The sequence below is a fragment of the Hydra vulgaris genome, chromosome 03, assembly GCF_038396675.1.
Source record: "Hydra vulgaris chromosome 03, alternate assembly HydraT2T_AEP".
NCBI lineage: Eukaryota > Metazoa > Cnidaria > Hydrozoa > Anthoathecata > Hydridae > Hydra > Hydra vulgaris.
This window is the reverse complement of record NC_088922.1, coordinates 33,478,538-33,497,446: the sequence shown is the minus strand read 5'-3', so window position 1 is coordinate 33,497,446 and position 18,909 is coordinate 33,478,538. Positions and strand designations below refer to the sequence as shown.

Here is an 18,909-nt window from a genome sequence, read left to right as displayed (position 1 = left end):
ATTTGAAATTTATCAATGAATTTTTACTTTGCTTATGATTATGAAAATCAGTTTTCTCATTGGGGCGTACAACAAATAATTATTTTTTTCATAATTTCGTTTAAAAATTTGTCCTAAACATTTTGACATTAAAATTTTTGAAAGTAGTCAACTTTTCAAAAAGACCTGTGAAAATTTTGCCATCTTACCCCATAAGTCTTTTTTCAAAAACAGCCTATAAATATTAAAAAATGCAATTATTGAAAAATAAAACTGACTGAAAATAGTAAATCAGTTTTTACTGGAATCATTGAAATAGTTTTTTCATACAACCAACAAATGCGCATGCATGCATTTTCATAAAACCAACAATGTGCATGCCTGCATTTTGACACAACCAACAACATGGAAGAAAAAACTTCTTTCATTTTTTAAACATCACTGCATAGTGATGATGCAATCAATTTTATAAAAGTGCACTGTTTTTACTCAATTTTAACAGATTTTAAACTTTCAGGTCACAGTCGACTTTGTATTGGAATTGAAGAACATAAAAATAAAGAATGTTTCTTATTGCTACTGGATCCTTCGACTAATGTGAAACAAATGCAAAGTTTCATTAGTTTACAGAATCAAAAAAGTATGATAAAACATTTTCGAAAGTCTATTAAGCAGTTGAGACAAAAAGAGTTTCAAATTCTTTATATTGATGGAGCTATTAATTTACCAAAAGAAATCCAGGTAATAATAGATAATATAATTATTTAATGTTTGACTTTATATTAATTATATAAATATGTATATCAGCCCTCGAAATTAGGGTCGGCTATGCCGACCTAACTGCCAACCTTGAAGTGTTTCAGGTTAGCAAAAAATTGCCGGGCTTGTTTCTATGTTTTATGGTCAAACCTTTGCTTCACATTTTTTCTGCCGACCTGATGCTGACCTCACACAGATTAAGGGCGGCTAATTATTGCTGACCTTATTTGGATTAGGAAGATTTATCTTGAATGTCTGTTGCGCTTGCCTGCAAAATTTCAAAAGAAGTCATACAGTCATACATTTGACACAATTGCAGAGCAACTTTTTAATATACATTCTTTACAGACTTTGGGGTTGATCATCACAACATAGCTTTCACTGTGAATGATAATTATTAAAATTTTGTCGAAGCATTTAATGAATGCCAAGATGATAGCGAGTTTGATGATAGTGAAAACTTAATATCATTAGAATCAGCAGAACCACAAAGTTCATTAGATAAAGAAGATACATATGAAGTGGAGATAATTAATGTTAAAACCATTCTGAATAATGAGCAAGAACAAACAAGTAACGACAAGCATTTATTAAAGCACATGAGGTGTCATACTCTAGCTCCTAGTCATACATAGTGCTAGTCATACTCTGAACCTCCTTGCCACAAGTGATATTCCAAAATTAATTAAAAATGGACAAGGTTTATACAAACGACAATACATGGGAGCAATGACCGATTGCTCAAAACTGTGGTCATGTGTCAGCAAAAATTAGTTGCTGTCTGGGGTTTCTGATGCCAGCAGCTCAATAAGTTTGAAAGAAACTTGTGGTGCTTTTTCCAAAAGTTATCCACAATGAAAGTTTATATGAGGGATTGATTTCAAATATAGATTGGTATTTCCTACATTTGTTTGAATACAATAGTTTATCCAGAATCTATGCAAGTGTAGCTGCATCTCATCCTCATTTGAAGCTGCGATGGGTTCCAGAGGAAAAGAGAGACTGATTTAAAAAAAAAATCATAGAAAAGGCACAAAAAATCAATTAAACTAAAAGCTCTGCAGATGCTGACAAAGCATCGATATCTAAAGCTGATGATCATTTTTGATTTTTAATTACTAAAAATAAGCTGCATACAAGTCAGGCTAGTCAGTCAGCAGTCACTATCGAGTGTTTACAATATCTTAAAGATGGCTTATACACATCTTCATTAGCATGTTTGGAACAATACCCAGTTGTTAAGAAACTTTTCAGAGTTAATGCAATTGCTCCATCGTCTGCTCCAGTTGAATGGCTATTTTCTAAAGGAGCCTATTTTACTGTGCCACATCGAAATCGGTTATCAGATAAACATTTTGAGCAATTGTTGTTACTGAAATCCAACAAGCATTTAGATTAGAATTTGTTTTTATTTTAAACTTTAGTTGCTTTAAAGCATTTTCAATTCCCCTTTTTTTATTTTTGGTTTTTCAAAAGAATGTATTTTAAATACTTTTATATTGAGTACTTTGTTTTTATATTTTAAATACCTTCGCTTGAGTGTATTTTTATTTGTAATTTGATTACTTTTTTAATCCAGTATTTGTATTTTAAATAATTTTTTTGCAGTATATTTACAACACAGATGTTTCTTTTTTGTCACTTTAAAGTTTTTGAAGTTTTTACTTTCACCGGCAACAATTTCAAAAGTTTCTTCAATAATTTTTTTTAATTTCAATAACATAAGCTGCTCCATTGGTTGAACTGAATTTTTCCATAAATGCCATGTGATTATGGTAAACAAGGTAATATAACCATATTTTATTCATATAACCATAATTTTATCATGAAATGTCTAATTGCTGTAAATCTTAATGGAGCTGCTTGTTTTGTTTCAGACCTTTATCAGGGAAGAATTGATAATGTCATAATTTTCAACAGTGTGGGATTTAGTATTTTGTTAATCCTGGAGACAGCTTATTATTTGGTAAAGCTTTACAATACAAGATCTGCTGCTGTCAAAACAAGCAACAGTATCAAGATTTTTTAGAAAATAAAAGTCTCTTACTAAAGAATAGAAGAATACTAAAGAATAAAGAGTATTGTAATAAAACGCATTGTTAAAGCATTTTGCAAAGCTCTATTACTTCGCAACTATTTTATGAAAGTATTTTTCTAAAAAGATTTTGCTGAAGTCAGTGTCTAATCATAGCAGCTATTTTCATAGCTACATATCTTAAAAAATTATTGGTTTATATGTTTACTATTTGTTTTTAATCTCTCTTTTTTTTATTCTTACTCCAAGGTCTCGAACAGAATGGAAGGAGCTCTGAAATAAGCAAGAGCAACATAACCAACAACATAGTTTTGTCTTGATAAGTTGTCTATAATTAAGAGTATTTTTTGCTTTCTTTGCCAAATACAAATTCAAAACCAAGCAACTGTAAAATTAATTTTTCTAAGGATCTTTTAAAAATAGTTTCTATCGGGAAACAAATATGTAGGAATACTTTAGGTGTAATATATAATAAATATTAAGAAGTAAGAAACATTTTATTATTTAATTTAACTTAATTTTGGCTTAAATTTAAAAAACTTCAGGTTGTTTTCGAGAAGTTTTTTATATAAAAGTGTGTAAATAGAATTTAAATTGCTTTTCATTACATTTCTTATATATTGGCGAAAAAAAAGGCTGATCACCCTTAAATTAAAACAAATAAGTTGTAAAAATATGTACATATGCCCCTATTAACTACTTAGATATTATTTATTACAAAATTGAGACAAAGCAACTTCAAAATTTTAAAAACATAATAAATAAATAATCAAGCTTTATGAAAAATTAATGAGAAAGAAAGGCAAACTGTTTTTATACTTTTGAACACTCCCTACCCTTGTACGCTTGGGCAACTTTTTAATAATACTTGCGTTTGTAATTTATGCATGCTCCCTTATACAGTTAAAAAAAATCTAACATCATAACATAAGACATCTTCGCTTCCAACAAGGCTGCAAGCAACCACTGTTAGAGTCGGAAGTTACTGGAAGAGAAAAGATGAAGTTTATAGAGCAAGATAGCGATTGACAAACGACTTATAAGTTGGCAAATTTATATTAATAAGGAAAACAAGATGAAGGAAGCGAATTTCAAAGAACTGATGTTCCAGGAAAAAAACTAGATGAGTAAGAGTTTTTGGAGCACTTAGGAACAGTCGCAGAAAAAGGATGAGACTTGATTGAAAAACAAGTAACACGAGAATGAATTTTAGTAGATGGCACAAGAGACGCTACCTCTTTAGAGCAGTGCCCATTATAGTATTTGTAAAAAAGAGAAAGAAAAGCAACATTATGACAATGTGATGATGGTTGGAGGTTGGCTGCAAGAGCAGGTCCAACTATGTTTACAATGTGTTTTTGCGCCTTGTCTAAAAGAGAAAGGGCATCATTGGAAGATCCGCCCCAGATATGGCAACAGTATTCCATATAAAGATGGATTTGAGATTTATAGAGATAAAGAATAGAATCCGGAGTAAGAAAGTGGCAAACATGATAAAGAGATGCAACCTTAGCAAATATCAATTTTGCAATGGATTTGATATATAGTTTCCAAGAAAGATCGGAAGTGAGAGTTAATCCTAGAAGATGAAGGGTAGATGACTCGTCGAGTACATCATCATTCATAAATCTAGGAAGATCTGAATTATTGTGGTAATGATTGGCTGATAAAACTTGAGTTTTATCTGAATTAAAGTTCACCAGCCACTGTGAGCCCCAAGCTGTGGCAGTAAGATCTTTTTCAAGCTCAAATGCCCCCTCCAAGCAATCAGAGAGTGTTGGCTTCTTATCAAGACATGGTAAGACAATAAATGGTAGTATCATCAGCAAACAATGCCATCTTAGATGTGAGAATAGGGCCAAGGATAGAACCTTGAGGAACCCCTGAAGTTACAGGATATGAAGAAGAGTGCTTTCCATTGAGGACAACTTTTATACTATGATTGTTAAGGAAGAATTCAATAATCTTAAAGATGTTACCTGTTACACCGTAAGAAGAAAGCTTATGGAGAAGACCAGCATGCCAAATTTTATTAAAAGCTTTAGAAATGTCAAGAGCAATAGCCTTAACCTCATCACCTCTATCTAATGTATGATAAAACCTATCGGTTAATAATGTTAGCAAATCAGCTGTAGAACGAGAAGATCAAAATCCATATTGATGATCAGAAAGTAAGTTAAGCCGAAAAACAAGACTCCGATAAGCACTTGTTAAATAGTTTTGATGACAGCTCCGGAGAACACTTCTGCTAGACTACAACAGGAATGTTGTCCGGACCACAAGCTGCAGAAGAGTCTAAGCAAAAAATCACTTTAGATATAGAAGCTGGAGTATTACAAATGTCAAGCAATGGATCAACCTGTTTGTCGGCAATATCAGTTAGAGCGCAACTAGTGGAATCAAGAGATGATATTGATGAAAAGTTCTTAGCAAACAATTCAGCTTTTTTATTTAGGTGAAATGATAAAATCTGTTAAAGATTCATCAGAAGTCACGAGAGCCTAATATTTGAGATAAATACGAGATTTCATGACCTGAGAATAGCGGGCTTTGGCGTTAGACAAAAATTTACAATGGTTTTTAGCAATAGTAAACAGTTGTCTGTTTTCTGGAGAATTGTTTTGCTTATAGATATGGAAGTAATGGTTTCGATTGGAAATTGCAGCAGAACAATGTGAAGTAACCCAAGGAGAAGAGCTTACTCTTCTCCTTAGTTTACCTTACATTGTGCCTCACATTTCCAATCGTAACCATTACTTAACCATATTTTTTCTAAGCTTTACTTGGAATCATTGAGAAGGAATAAAAGATTCCATGCCAGCCTGAATCCAAGAAGTTATGTAAGAAGCACATTTATTAGTAAGAAGACGAAAGATTTCTATCCAAGGAGCATCACGAAAAAAATCACGGAAAGAATCCCAGTCAGTTTGAAGGTAGTTGTAAGAGGTAAGGTGATTGGGGATTCAGATGATGAAGAAGTATGAGATAATAGTTTTAAAGAGATAAAATCATGATCAGAGGCACCTAAGGGTGAATGTGGAGAAACTGAACACTGACTATCAGAAACAAGACATAAGTTGAGTAGAGAAAGTTAATGATTCGAGTTGTCTGGAAAACGAGTTGGAAAGTTGACTATTTAAGTTAGGGATTGAGAAAGGCAAAAGTTATGACCCTTAACGCCCGCAGAGTCGCCGACACTAGAGCCAAGCCATTCAGTGTGATGAACGTTAAAGTCACCAACAACAACGATATTGACTGATGGATAAAGAGAGTGGGCTTGGTCAATTTGATCAGAAATAACATCGAAAAGAGTGCAGTCTTAAAATGAAGGAGAGCGATATAGAAAGGCGATAGAGTGAAGTGGTGCTAAGCAAAAGCACATAAAAGAATAGTCGGTGGATTCAAACCTAGTTTCCAGACAAATGGTTGAATTCTTACAAATGTCAATGCCCAGGCCAAGTATGTGACTATTGGAGTCTTTACGAATTAAAGGAAGATAACCACAATTCTAAGATCACAAGATATGACAGCCGAACTCAAATTAGTCTCACAAAGAGCAAGTAGGTCTGGTGAACTTTGCAAGAGATAAGACTCAACAGAAGAAAAGTTACTTCGAAGATCACGAATATTAGTGAATGATAGGTTTAAAGACCTTGGTGATGGTTTTTTGTGTTTTTTAGTTATTGGTACTTTATTCATTTTTAAATTTGTTAAAGAACTTGACTCAAAGCTTAGATAGTACTCAGTACACTATTTAATAGTCCTAGCAATTGCTTCATTACTATTATTAAACCCTAAGCCGTAACAAATGGCTCCAAATGTGGCCTCGACAATGCACACCAAAAGTGTGAACAGGGACACCATCCATGCGCAACATGGCACTGTTAGTGTCTGATATTTTACAGCTGTTGACTGAATTAGCCTCTCTGAGAGCTACCACAAAGTTCGGGAAACCTGACTACCAGCCTCAGAACCATAAAACTGAGTTTTAGAGCTGTACCATCATTAGGAGATAATAGAGTGAGTTGCATAGTCATAAAACAGAGACACAAGTAAAAGTCGTGGCGAAGGCAATACCTAAATGTAGAAAATCTCTGATACAAAACCCTTGATTTAGCCACGTATACGAGTCTTCCAAATGGTACTATCAAAATAATCTTGATCCCCAAATTAGATTCTCTGAAAAGATTAACGCTCGGAAAGGCATCAAGTTGTAAAAAGTTGCTTCAACTTTTTTCATAATGATTGAATAAAACGACATTATGGGAACCTGTCAAACTACGCAAGTGTGGTTGGGAAGGAATTAAACAGAAACTGTGAAACATTAAATAAAACGAAGATAGTAAAAAAAACGTGATTGCTAGATTTTGTTGCTGATATAACTTTGAAAACTTTAGAATTACAATCAAAGAAATTTTGTACTATTTTGTTATCACTGAAATAGATGGCTTGTATATATGAAATAGATGGGTTAAAAAAGAGTTTTTATTGTCATTTAAACGTTTAACTTTTAAAAAAAAACTTCGTTTTATCGCTAAATATCGTTTTTTAATTTTTTTCTTTAAAAAAAAAAAGTTTCTGGGTTAATGGACCGTTCCCTGTATAGAAAAAAACCGCGGTGCATTTTGGTCTTTGTATTCACCGAAAATAAACAAATTATCAAAACATATTACATGTCAGCAATAAAAAAAGTTGATAGCTATGAAACTAGTTTGGAAAATGATTCAAATACTATTGATATTGATCCATGTTTTTTTAAAAACATTTCAATCGCTACTCAACCAGTATTTCGAGAAATATCTAGTCAGTTTAACCAAATAGATGCTGAAGAAGTTGTACAAGAACAAATAAGCTCTTGGTCAAGATGTCTTTCTTTACTACCTAATATAAGCCAAGAAAAAATACACAAATATTTAATTATAGACGATAGTTCGACTGATTTCGGAGCTAGAGGTGCTTCAAAGCAAAAAAACTCTGGGTATCAGCTATTTAAGGAGAACTTCGTTAAAAATTTAGTTGTAAAACCTAATGTCAAGATTGAAATAAATTCTTTTCTTGTTAGAGCTAACGTTTCAGCTTCAATGAAAAAAAATCAGTACCTTATTTATGTACATTTTTGGTCAAAAAGAAGGAGATATTTTGTATGCTAAATGTAATTGTAAAGCTGGTATGGGAGGATGTTGCAAGCATGTTGCTTCAGTATTATTTCAGTTAAATGAATATAAGCAATTAAATTTAAACTCTGTACCATTCGATAAAACATGCACAGAAGTGTTACAACAATGGCATGTTCCTGCTGAAGGAAAAAATTCAGAATCAATTAAGCTTTCTAAAGTTTCCTTTGAAAAGAGTGATTTAGAAAAGGATTTAAACAACTCACGAAAGCGTCCTTTTGTATCAGGAAATAGAAACTTTTGTGCAACCCCAATTTTTGCACATAATCCAAGCGATGAAAAAATTAAAAAAACTGTCTGATAGTTTATATAATCTAGGAGAAGGAATAGCATTTGCAAATCTTTTAAAAGGAAACAATTATCATTCCACGTTTTACTATGAAACATCAATATCTGAATATCAGCTAAATGTAAAAGAACTCTATTTAAATTCTGATGTCATGTTTAATCTTGTTGATAACATAATTAATGGATTTGAAGTAGAATTCAGTGATTCATTTGAATTTGATGAAACTCAATTGATGTTTATTTCAAAATATTTAGTTCTATCAAAAGAGAAAATAGAGACTTTGGAAAGAGCTACTTTATCACAATCTACAAGTTTATGGCTTAAAGAAAGAAAAAAACGCTTGACATCTTCAAACTTTGGTTTTGTTATTAATAGACAAAAAAGTATATTTCCTGCCTCTATTTTGAATAGAATTTTGAAAAACAATAAAAAAAGCTCTTGCAACAAAGCTTGTAATTGGGGTAAAATAAATGAAAACACCGCAATAAAAAAGTATGAAAATATAAAAAACGTATCAGTAACGAGATGTGGATTTATCATAAACCCAAAATGGCCTTGGCTCGGTACAAGCCCTGATGGAATTGTATTTGTAAATGAAAAAATAAGGGCTGTTGAAATCAAATGTCCTTATTCAAAAAAAGATTTAACTATAGCTGAAGCTTGCCTAGATAAAACATTTTTTCTTTCTGTTGTTGATGGTAAAACAATGCTTAAACAAAATCATGTTTATTTTTATCAATGTCAAGGTGTTATGGCATTATTAGAGGTCACAGAACTAGATTTTATAGTTTATATTGAAAAAGATGTTTTTATAGAGAGTATTAAATTTCTTAAAGAGCAATGGGAAAAAACTTCTTTACCAAAATTAACTAAATTTTACTTTGAGTTTATGCAAGAAAATATATTTGCAGTTTAGATTAACTGTTTTTCTATTTTTTACAAACATTTTATTTATCTGAAACAAGTTGTGGCAAAAAGTTTGCTAAATAACAACAAACTATCCAAGTTTTATTAATTTCTGGTGCCATAGACAATTTAAATGGTGTTTGTAAAATGTGATAATTTTTTATTAGCTGTATTGCTCTTTCTACATGAATACGAACAGCAGCAATTTTTCTAGTTTCATAGTTTTCTAGACTGAGTTGAGCTTTTCCATTTAGAAATGGTGGTATATTTAATGAAACGTTTTCCGGTAAATCATCAGCAATATCAAAACCTCTATCTGTCATTACACTGTCTCCTGGTTCAAGCAGGTTGTATATGCCACAATCTTTAGTAATTTGTTTGTCCGAAAAACGACCACAGTATAAATCAGAAACAAAAGTTATGGCTCCATTTGGTGCTATTCCAATTAATCCTTTTGCTGTATTTTTATGTTTATAAATAGAAAAAGTTGCAGACTGGCTTCGAAAAGATGTAGGCATTTCGATAAACAGTTCAGTGCAGTCTAAGATTACCCTTGTTGATTCATATTTTTCTTTAAAACATTTTGGCATTGTTTCTTTTACAGTTTGTTTTGTTGCCCAAATTGGTAGCATACGCATTTGAGAATGCAAAAAATCAGTCCATGTCACTATAATTCTACTAACATGACTTGAGGATATGTCAAAGCGCAGTGCCATGTCTTCAACCAAAAGGCCAAGTCGAAATCTTGTTAAAACTAAAAACAATTCAGACTCTGAACTCATTCTTTTTTATTGTAATTAAAGTTTGTTGTTTTTTCAATATTTGTATTTGACCCCCAATATATAAGTTTGCTTGCAGCAGGTTCTAAATATTCTAGTAAAACTTTAAATAGGTTGTATGATTCAAAGCCAGTATAAAATTTAAAGTGGGCTTGATTATGTTTAAATCTGTCAATTGTAAATTTTAATTGATTGATAGTGTGATTTTGGTTCATAATAATATTTTTCATTTCTTTCTTTTTAGTTTTTATAATGTTCAGTTTGTCCTTTAGGATAATAATTTCTTTTTTTAACTTTTCAGGCTCGGTTTCTTCAAATGAAAAATTAACATCATTTTTTTCGTTTTCAATTTCGTCTATTTTTCTTTTATATCCAACAGAACTATTTACTGTGATTCTTGGTTTTTTTATGTTGTCTTTAACTTGTTTTGACAGTAAAGATGGACAGTTGTTCGTATTAGTCTTTTTTCCTCCTGTAAAGTGGACTGAGCAAACCCGATGAGAAGTAGAAGGAACAAAGTTTTTCCTACTAATTAAAGATTTTTTTCTCAAATTACTTTCTTTTGGGATGATGTAAAACGATAAGTTTTTGTTTTTGAGCGAATTATTGTTGCATAATGGAACACAACAAGTTATGCCACCGCGGTATTTTGTTGTTTTGTTGACTCAACAGTAATATTTTCTTTAATAGAATGAGTTATTAGTTTATCACAAGATATTGTATCATTTGAAATCATTTTGAAAAGTCTTTTTAAATTAAATTACTTGACTGTTTATTTTAAAAAGCTTTAACACAGATTTGTTTATTTTCGGTGAATACAAAGACCAAAATGCATTGCGGTTTTTTTCTATAGAGGGAACGGTCCATTTCAAAAATTAAAGTGATTAGAATAAATGACACATTTAATTTGCTTTTTTTTTAAGAAAGTTAACTTATTTCATCTGTTCGCATTCTTTAGTAGTTGGTCAATATAGTTGTTTTATAAAATAAACATTTATTCGTGTGTTTTCTCTAATATCCTTTGTTGTTGCCTAAAATTATTTGAGTGAAACGTTTTAAAGAAAAAATTTATAATAAAGAATACCGGGAAAAAAAAAACAATTTTCCGTATTTCTTTTTTTTTTTTTTTTTCACACACACACATAAAAACTACTTTTAGTAAATGTGTGCAGAACTGAAGCGATATTGATATATGTGCCTATAATCAGTTAATGGATGCACCCCCGCCTATGACGATTTCTAGTTGTCGCCCATACACTGACTGGTGAAATTTTATTGCATTAAAAAAATGTGACATTTTTTTTCTACTTAAGAAAAGTGCATGTGTTAATTTCCATAAGTACACTTTACTTTTAGAATGTATAACACTTTTGTAAGAATGTAGAACACACTTAATTGCTTACTTTATTTATTTATTTTTAGGAAAGCAAGTATATTTCATCTATTCGCATTATTTAGTAGTTAGGCAACATTGTTTTACAAAATAAACATTTATTCACGTATTTGCTCAAACATCTCTTTTGTTGTTGTTATGTAAAGTATGTATACAATTTGTAAATATTTTGTTTATAAAAAAAAAAAGTTTCTTAATTCAAATTATTGATTTTATTTTTATTTTTGGTTCTTGTTTTGAATTTAGTTTCACACTGAATAACCAACAAGAAATGTTTGATGCGCGCCACATGTATAACCACAATCGATTTATGAGATGATGCAGATGTGGCCATGTATGGTTATGATATTTATAATAATTTAATAGTATAGACAAATGTAAACCATATGTGGCTACCACCTGAGTGGTATAAGCACCATAGCCACACATAGTTTACATTTATGCCATCCTATAAATCGAGTGTGGCTATCATTTAATGACACGTTCAGCCCGTATCAAATAGGCTTGATGCAATACATTTGATCACTTGATTCCGATCAAAGTTTTGTGTTGAGACTTTAAACAGTATCGATTAAACTTATCTCGATCTAATGATCGAGATAAGTTTAATCGATAGTGTTTAAACTTTTGTTCAAACAGTATCGATTAAAATCTAATAACTGGTAAAAAAAATCAAGTATAACACTATTACCGTGTCCAGTAATAGTGTTATACTTGATTTTTTTTTTACCAGTTATTAGATTTTTGCCGTTAGGTTTAGGTTAGATATAATCTAAAGTTATATTTTTCTCATATTCATTGTTTATTCGGAATCATATCAAATGCTAACTTTTCAAATTTTCTTTTCACTTTTTTGAATTTAATTTTTTAAATTTAATTCCGAATTTATTTGTTCAGAGCTATTTAGTAGCTTATTTGATAGTAAGTCTTTGGAACCAAAAGAAACAAGAATATTAACCTCTGTTTCAGCTGAAAATAAAGAAAGTTGAGAAGAGAATTCATTTTGATATTACATGGTCTTAATAAATTTTGTAAATCGACTGAAAAAAATATGCAACATGAAAATGAGGAAATAAAGGTTTTAATTGTTTGACGACTGATGGCTCTTTTAATAAACGACTCAACCGCATAAAATCAAAAAGTGATAAACCTGGTGTTGTGATAAAGATTTAAAGGCAACAAACCAAATGAAAGATAATGATGAACATAAAAATAAAGTATATACAAACCGAAAACATTTACAAGACGTGAAAGTAGAAAGTTTCTTTTAAGAAAAAGAGATCGGTCAAATAATGTTGATAGTAACAAGCCCTTTGGTATTTATCATAAATAAGTCTAAAAACCTAAATTTAATTCATTATCTAGTGTAAATAGTAAAAAACTGTCAGACTATACTTTTCTACTCAAAAAAATGATTATCCTAAGTAATGGTATACAAATGCTGCCCCTTTGGTAAATAAAAAAGAGTTTGAAACAAAAACTATGGCAATTTCACCAGATATACTTACTTGTGAATCATGCCTCAAAAATAACTCAATTTTTAAAAATAATAACAACAATTGCTTTTACAAAAATAAAACAAATGAACGAGTTTGAAGCCTTACAATATTTACGAAATATGATAAGATTGCTCATAAAATAGTTATTTAACCTTTATATAATGGAAGTGAACAAGCATTATACTTTTTAAAACAAAAACATTAATTTGATGTATGCAGGGGCGGACACAGCATCTTGATGATTTTAATTATCTAAATATTGTTTGAATATTATTGTTGATTGCTAAATCTAGATTATCACGTATTATATATATATATATATATATATATATATATATATATATATATATATATATATATATATATATATATATATATATATATATATATATATATATATATATAGTATCGGACAAAACGAGTGCAACCAAATAATGCTAATTTAGTTTCTTTATATAAAAGTGCTGCATTTTTTCAATTCAAAGAAATAACTATGTAACTGTTTAGAGACAAAGTTCTTCAAGTTTTATTCATCACAAAGTTCATTATTTGTACACGAAAATTAATAAATTAATCAAAAGTATTAAAAAAAGTTGATTTCCTTCTGGACAAAACAAGTGCAACTCGACAAAATGTTGACCAAGCTGTATTTCGCTACCAATATTTCGTGGCGAATCGTTTGTTGTCGATCACACCCTTACATCGAGGCATAGATTCGATCAGGTGATCAATGAAACTTCGTGGAATTGCTGCCCAGGCCTTTTGGATTTGTTCAAACAGTTGATGCTTATTACGAACACCTTCACGATTAATTCTGCGATACGGTTCATTTTTTCACGCGATATTTATCACAAATACTTTTTTGTGACATTCCACTAACGTAATCGCCAATAATTCTCTTTCTTAGTTTCAATCCAAGACTGTCGGGAGCCATTTTTGCACTTGAAGTCATAAAAATAGTAAAAATAAATAATCACGCTTCTCAAGGCTTACCGTGTTACATATACCTTGTGATGAAACAATAATGCTCTGTGGAAAACAACGTCTTGGATGGATGTGGACTGTATTGATGTAATGAAACACTTGTTGTATTTCACTTCTTGTATTGATGTTCTTCGATAAAACACTTTGATAAAACTCACTTCGATAAACTGTCTTGATAATACTGACTGATTGACTTACATATACTGACTGAATTACATGTCGATTTACATGTCTCTTATATAGTAAAATGAACCTGTGTGAACCTGTTCTGGAAGATTCTAGATGCTTCTTTTCGATGCTTCTTTTCGATGCTTCTTTTCGATGCTTCTTTTCGATGCTTCTGGATGCGTCTGGATGCTTCTGAATGTTTTTGGATATTTCTAGATGCTACTGGATGCTTCCAGATGCTTCTTCTGGAAGCTTCTGGAAACATCTGGAAACTTCCTTTAATTATTAAAAAACTTCCGTGACGTTGACACGGACCAGACTTAAGAAAATGAAACAAACCAAAAAAGTTGCACTTGTTTTGTCCGCTGCAAAATGGCACTTGTCAACGAAATTCTGCCTGTGTGCTGTCACCTGTCAGCTGATTGCTCGTCATGGCATGCTATGACTCCAGACTCCTGAACTGCTGTGGTAGTATAGTTCGTTTCGTTTTTAAGACATGTAAACTTAGGAACACTTTTTAGCATTGTTCGATGTTGGTTGCAAATGTTTTGTCCAATACTGTGTATATATATATATGTATATATATATATATATATATATATATATAGGGGAGAGTTGCCTTAATTGGAACACTTTAGGAAAAAATATTTATTAAACAAAGATGGCTTAACTCTGAAAACATTTATGAATTAAATAATATAGATATACAACCCTACTATGCTTTTATTAATGATTCGACTCTATTGATCGCACCCTTATTGGATATAAACTTTGATTTTTCAAGGCACCATTTTGTTCCAATAAAGGCAACTGGTCTCCTTGAATGGAGCACATATATTCTTTAATTATAACAGTTCTAATATTTGAATAAATTACAGCTATAAAACTTATGGCTCAAAGGAAAAATTAATTGATTAGCTTTTTAATAAAAGATATTTAAAAGATATAATAACAAATAAAAATTACAACAAATATTTAATCCTTTTTTCGCAATTCATAAGTCTTTTTTTCTTGCAGCTTCTGCACTTGGGATGGTAGTGGTGATATGTGGTGTGCTGTGGTGGCGATGGTGATTTTATTTGATGTGCTCAATTTCATTTGGTCCATGGTGATTGAGTCAAGTGCTACTTTGCTTTCCTGTGGTTTTTGCAATAGTTTGGCAATTATTGGATTTAGTGTGAGCTTTTTTTTTGTAGATTTTTTAATTTGTTTGGAAGCTATTTGATTTAGTGTGTGCTTTTGATTTCTTGGTGTAATTTCTAGAGCACGTCTATATGGGGAGCTTGTAAGATCAGCCGCCTGAATTGTTCGTGATCTTCTTTTTTTGTTTTTTACTTCAAGTGAAACCACTGGCAAAAGAGACAAAGTTGAAACTGAAACATGACATTTTAATTTTTTTTCACTTGATTTATCTGTAGATAGTTTTGTCATCCCATCTATACTTTCAGATGACTGAAGATTGTTTGAAGGACCAACATCAGTAAATGAAGAGGCTGTAAAATCAGAATCAGTGAATACATTTATGTCCAAAGGCCACAACCCACTAGCCTGAAATCCTTTCATAGCAATTCTCAATGATGCTGCCTGACTATATGCGTGACCAAATAATTCTGCAACTTGCCAAGTTGTTACTGGTTGTGATATATGTGACCGCATCCATTTTCGCATAGCTTCATCATAGTATGTACCAAGTGGTCCAAAGAACGCAACGTCTAATGGTTGCAGTCTGTGTGTAGTATGGGGAGGTAGTGATACCATACGCACTCCAGCATTTCGTGCTAGATATATCGCTGCCAAATTTTTTGAATGTGTAACATGACCATCAAGTATCAACAAAACTTTTGATTGTTTTAAAGGTTTAACAACTTTAATGAAATGATTGAGCCAATCTAAAAAACCTTCATTTGACATCCATCCTTTCTCTTGAGTACTAAATACAGTTCCTGGAGGTGCACCAATTGTTATTTCTGGCTTCATTCTTTTGCGTTTATATATTAACATTGGTGGAACATAAAATCCTGCTGCAGATACACAAACTACAGCTGTTACTGAATTTCCTCGTTCACTACTAGTCATAATTCCAACTCGTTTTTTGCCCCTTGCACTAATAATTTTTATCTGACCATCTTGTACTGTTGATAAACTAGTTTCATCCATATTATAAAGTCTGTCTGGAGTTAACTTTTCTTCCATGTATAACTTTGAAAGTAAATTAAAGAAAGATTGCACTCGCTCTTTATTAAAACCTTGTGCACGTGCAATTGATGTTGATTCAGGCCCACGAAGCGACAGTTGTGGGTGCCTTTGCATAAATGCATAATACCACTTTTTTCCTGCCATTCGTGTTTGTTTGTTAAAATTATGTGTGATGTTGTTAGCTTCCGCAATATCAAATGCTAGACGACGAAGATCATCAATCCTTAATCCAAAGTACATTGATTCTAATAATAAACAGTGATCAGCTAGTTCTGTTTCAATTTCATTAGGTAAGGTGGTAAGTCGACCATGAAATTTCACATTTGCAACAGCAACTTTGTTTTTTTCATTTATATGCCTTGACAAAGTTGCTTTTGGAATACAAAATTCATAAGCGGCTTCATTTAAGCTGATTTCTCCTTGTTTTATTGCTTCAACAGCCTTTTTCAAGTTTTCTACTTTCCATTTTCCATATTTTCGTGGTGTTTGCATCTAAAATAAAAGCAAATTACTATGAAGATACATAAGGAGAGTTTTATAATCTTATTACAGGCTTCATATATGATTAAGTTAGTTATATACTCATTATATAATCATTACTTTTCATCATTTTTGTTTAGTTAATCATTAACTATATAAATCAAAATCTATATAAACTATATAAAGTTTGCAACTTTATATATTAACTTCTACATACAGTAAAAAACTTATGCTGGGTATATACTTTATGTTGTCTTACAAGTTTATCCGTTAAATAGAAATGTATAACTTTTGTAAAACTTTTACATTTTATTTTTTACTAAAAGATAAAATGATTTGTTAATTAAAGTATACGATGTTTACAATCAACTTTATATCCTTAGACTATGACTAGACTTTAGACTATGAAAAAAATTTTGTGAAAAATCATTTCATACTTTAAAGCAAGACTAAATACCAATTCCAAAAAAGCAACAAATGTCTAACAATAATACTATGTCTATAAAAGAAATTCGCTTTAAAAAATATTATACAGTCGGACTAATGAAATTTTCTGATAATTCGGACGTCAAGTAGCGTGTTATGAGATGACATCGTTTCAATTACGGCAACTTTTGAAGTTCCATTCTGGGCAACATAGGACCATGGTGTTGTAGCAAAATATTTACATACAAGTAACAACTTACGATATAAGCTCTTAATATCACATAGACTTGAAACCCTTAAAATTTAAAATTTAAAAAAAATTATCATCAAACTCAATATCTTCTGTAATCAATTCTTTAAGCTTCTGTAATCGTTTAAATGCAACGATAAAATTAGATCGCAAAAATTTTTTTCTTTCAAAAAAAGTAATTTTATTCACATACGTGCAGTTTTTAAGTTTAAATACTAGAAGTTTCAAAAAATAAAGAAAATTATTTTCTTTACAAGAAAAAATATTCATGAAAGTAGAATAAGTTCCAGTTTCTAAATAAAGCTAAGTGTTCCAATTAAGGAGCTGTTCCAATTTCGGCAACTCTCCCCTATATATATATATATATATATATATATATATATATATATATATATATATATATATATATATATATATATATATATATATATATATATATATATATATATATATATATATATATATATATATAGTATATATATATATATATATATATATATATATATATATATATATATATGTATATATATATATATATATATATATATATATATATATATATATATATATATATATATATATATATATATATATATATTAATATATAAGTAAAAAACTATGTTTGATTAATAACAACAACAATATATATGTATTCATAAATACCATAGTCTATAGAAGTAAACCCTTTACTTCTATAGACTATGATAAATACGGATGATTAGTTATAAATAAAACTTTACTTTTTCAACTTCCAATTCCAAAGAGTTGTTTTCAATTTTATTTTCTCTCTAAAATAAAATTTTTAAATAAAATATTTTCTAAACACTTAAATAATATATTAATGAAGTTTGATGGTATAGACATGGCTATATCCAGTCTGTTTAATTGTTTTGTCTAGGAAATAAGGTTTCGACTATTATCACTTGTGAGAATTAGGTTATATTTAGTATAAATTAAATTTTAGGACTAATATTTTTTACCTAAAAACTAACTAAATTACCAATACAATATCTAAATCTTTAACAAAGTATCAAAAGTAATGTTGCTGTGAAATGTGTCCATGAATCTGCGAGCAACCATTTTTAGTTCTCAAAATTTGTAAGCTCAACTCTTTTAAAAAAAAGGTAATTGAAAACTTGAAAAAAACCTAATAAAACTAAATTTAAAGAAAAGTTGAGCAAATATTTAAAATAAAAAGTACGTTTTAGTACTTTAAACTTAAAAAAAGCGAAAAAGGTATTTTATAATATTTAAAGTTAACTTAGCAAAAAGATATTTTAAAAATTTCTTCAGTTAAATTAAGTTTAAATATTATAGAACTTGTTAAAAGAAATATTAAAACCAAATTTTGCAATTTTGCTAAAAAAAAAATTTAGTCTTTGTTATTTCCGCTCGAGACAATACTAATACTTTAGGTCGAATTTAGAAGCTAGTCAAACCCAACTTTTAAAACTTAGTTCAAATTGCTTACAATCTATTATTACTATTATTATCATTATTTTTATTATTATTCGGTGGTTGAACTTTTTAATTTACAACAACCTTTCACTATAATATAGTGTAAAAGTTATAACCATTATAAATATAGCAAA

General features: G+C 30.2%; 2 protein-coding genes across 4 annotated transcripts in view; one reads left to right on the top strand and one right to left on the bottom strand.

Annotated features, from left to right (window-relative positions):
- The window catches only part of LOC100211091 (zinc finger-containing ubiquitin peptidase 1), a 30,807-nt gene extending 19,290 nt beyond the window's left edge, over positions 1-11,517 (top strand). For both annotated transcript variants that reach the window (XM_065792969.1, XM_065792968.1), the window contains exons 7-8: positions 497-720; positions 11,344-11,517. In XM_065792969.1, the coding sequence (XP_065649041.1) occupies positions 497-720; positions 11,344-11,379 (260 nt within the window). In that variant the 3' untranslated portion in view covers positions 11,380-11,517. The remainder of the gene's footprint in view (positions 1-496; positions 721-11,343) is intronic.
- Positions 11,518-14,823: 3,306 nt separating this feature from the next.
- Positions 14,824-17,405, bottom strand: LOC136078106 (uncharacterized). Of its 2 annotated transcripts, none has more exons than XM_065792967.1 (2): positions 17,099-17,405; positions 14,824-16,653 (listed from the first exon to the last, which is right to left on the bottom strand). In XM_065792967.1, exon 2 carries the CDS (start codon positions 16,651-16,653, stop codon positions 14,941-14,943), a length of 1,713 nt encoding a protein of 570 aa, XP_065649039.1. In that variant the 5' UTR covers positions 17,099-17,405; the 3' UTR covers positions 14,824-14,940. The 2 variants fall into 2 exon arrangements, with proteins under 2 accessions (XP_065649039.1, XP_065649038.1); XM_065792966.1 differs by having other exon boundaries at positions 14,825-16,653; positions 17,079-17,404.
- Positions 17,406-18,909: the final 1,504 nt, after the last annotated feature.

Coding starts and splice junctions, on each gene's coding strand:
- LOC136078106 (XM_065792967.1), bottom strand. CDS start 16,653: ATGCAAACACCACGAAAATATGGAAAATGGAAAGTAGAAAACTTGAAA.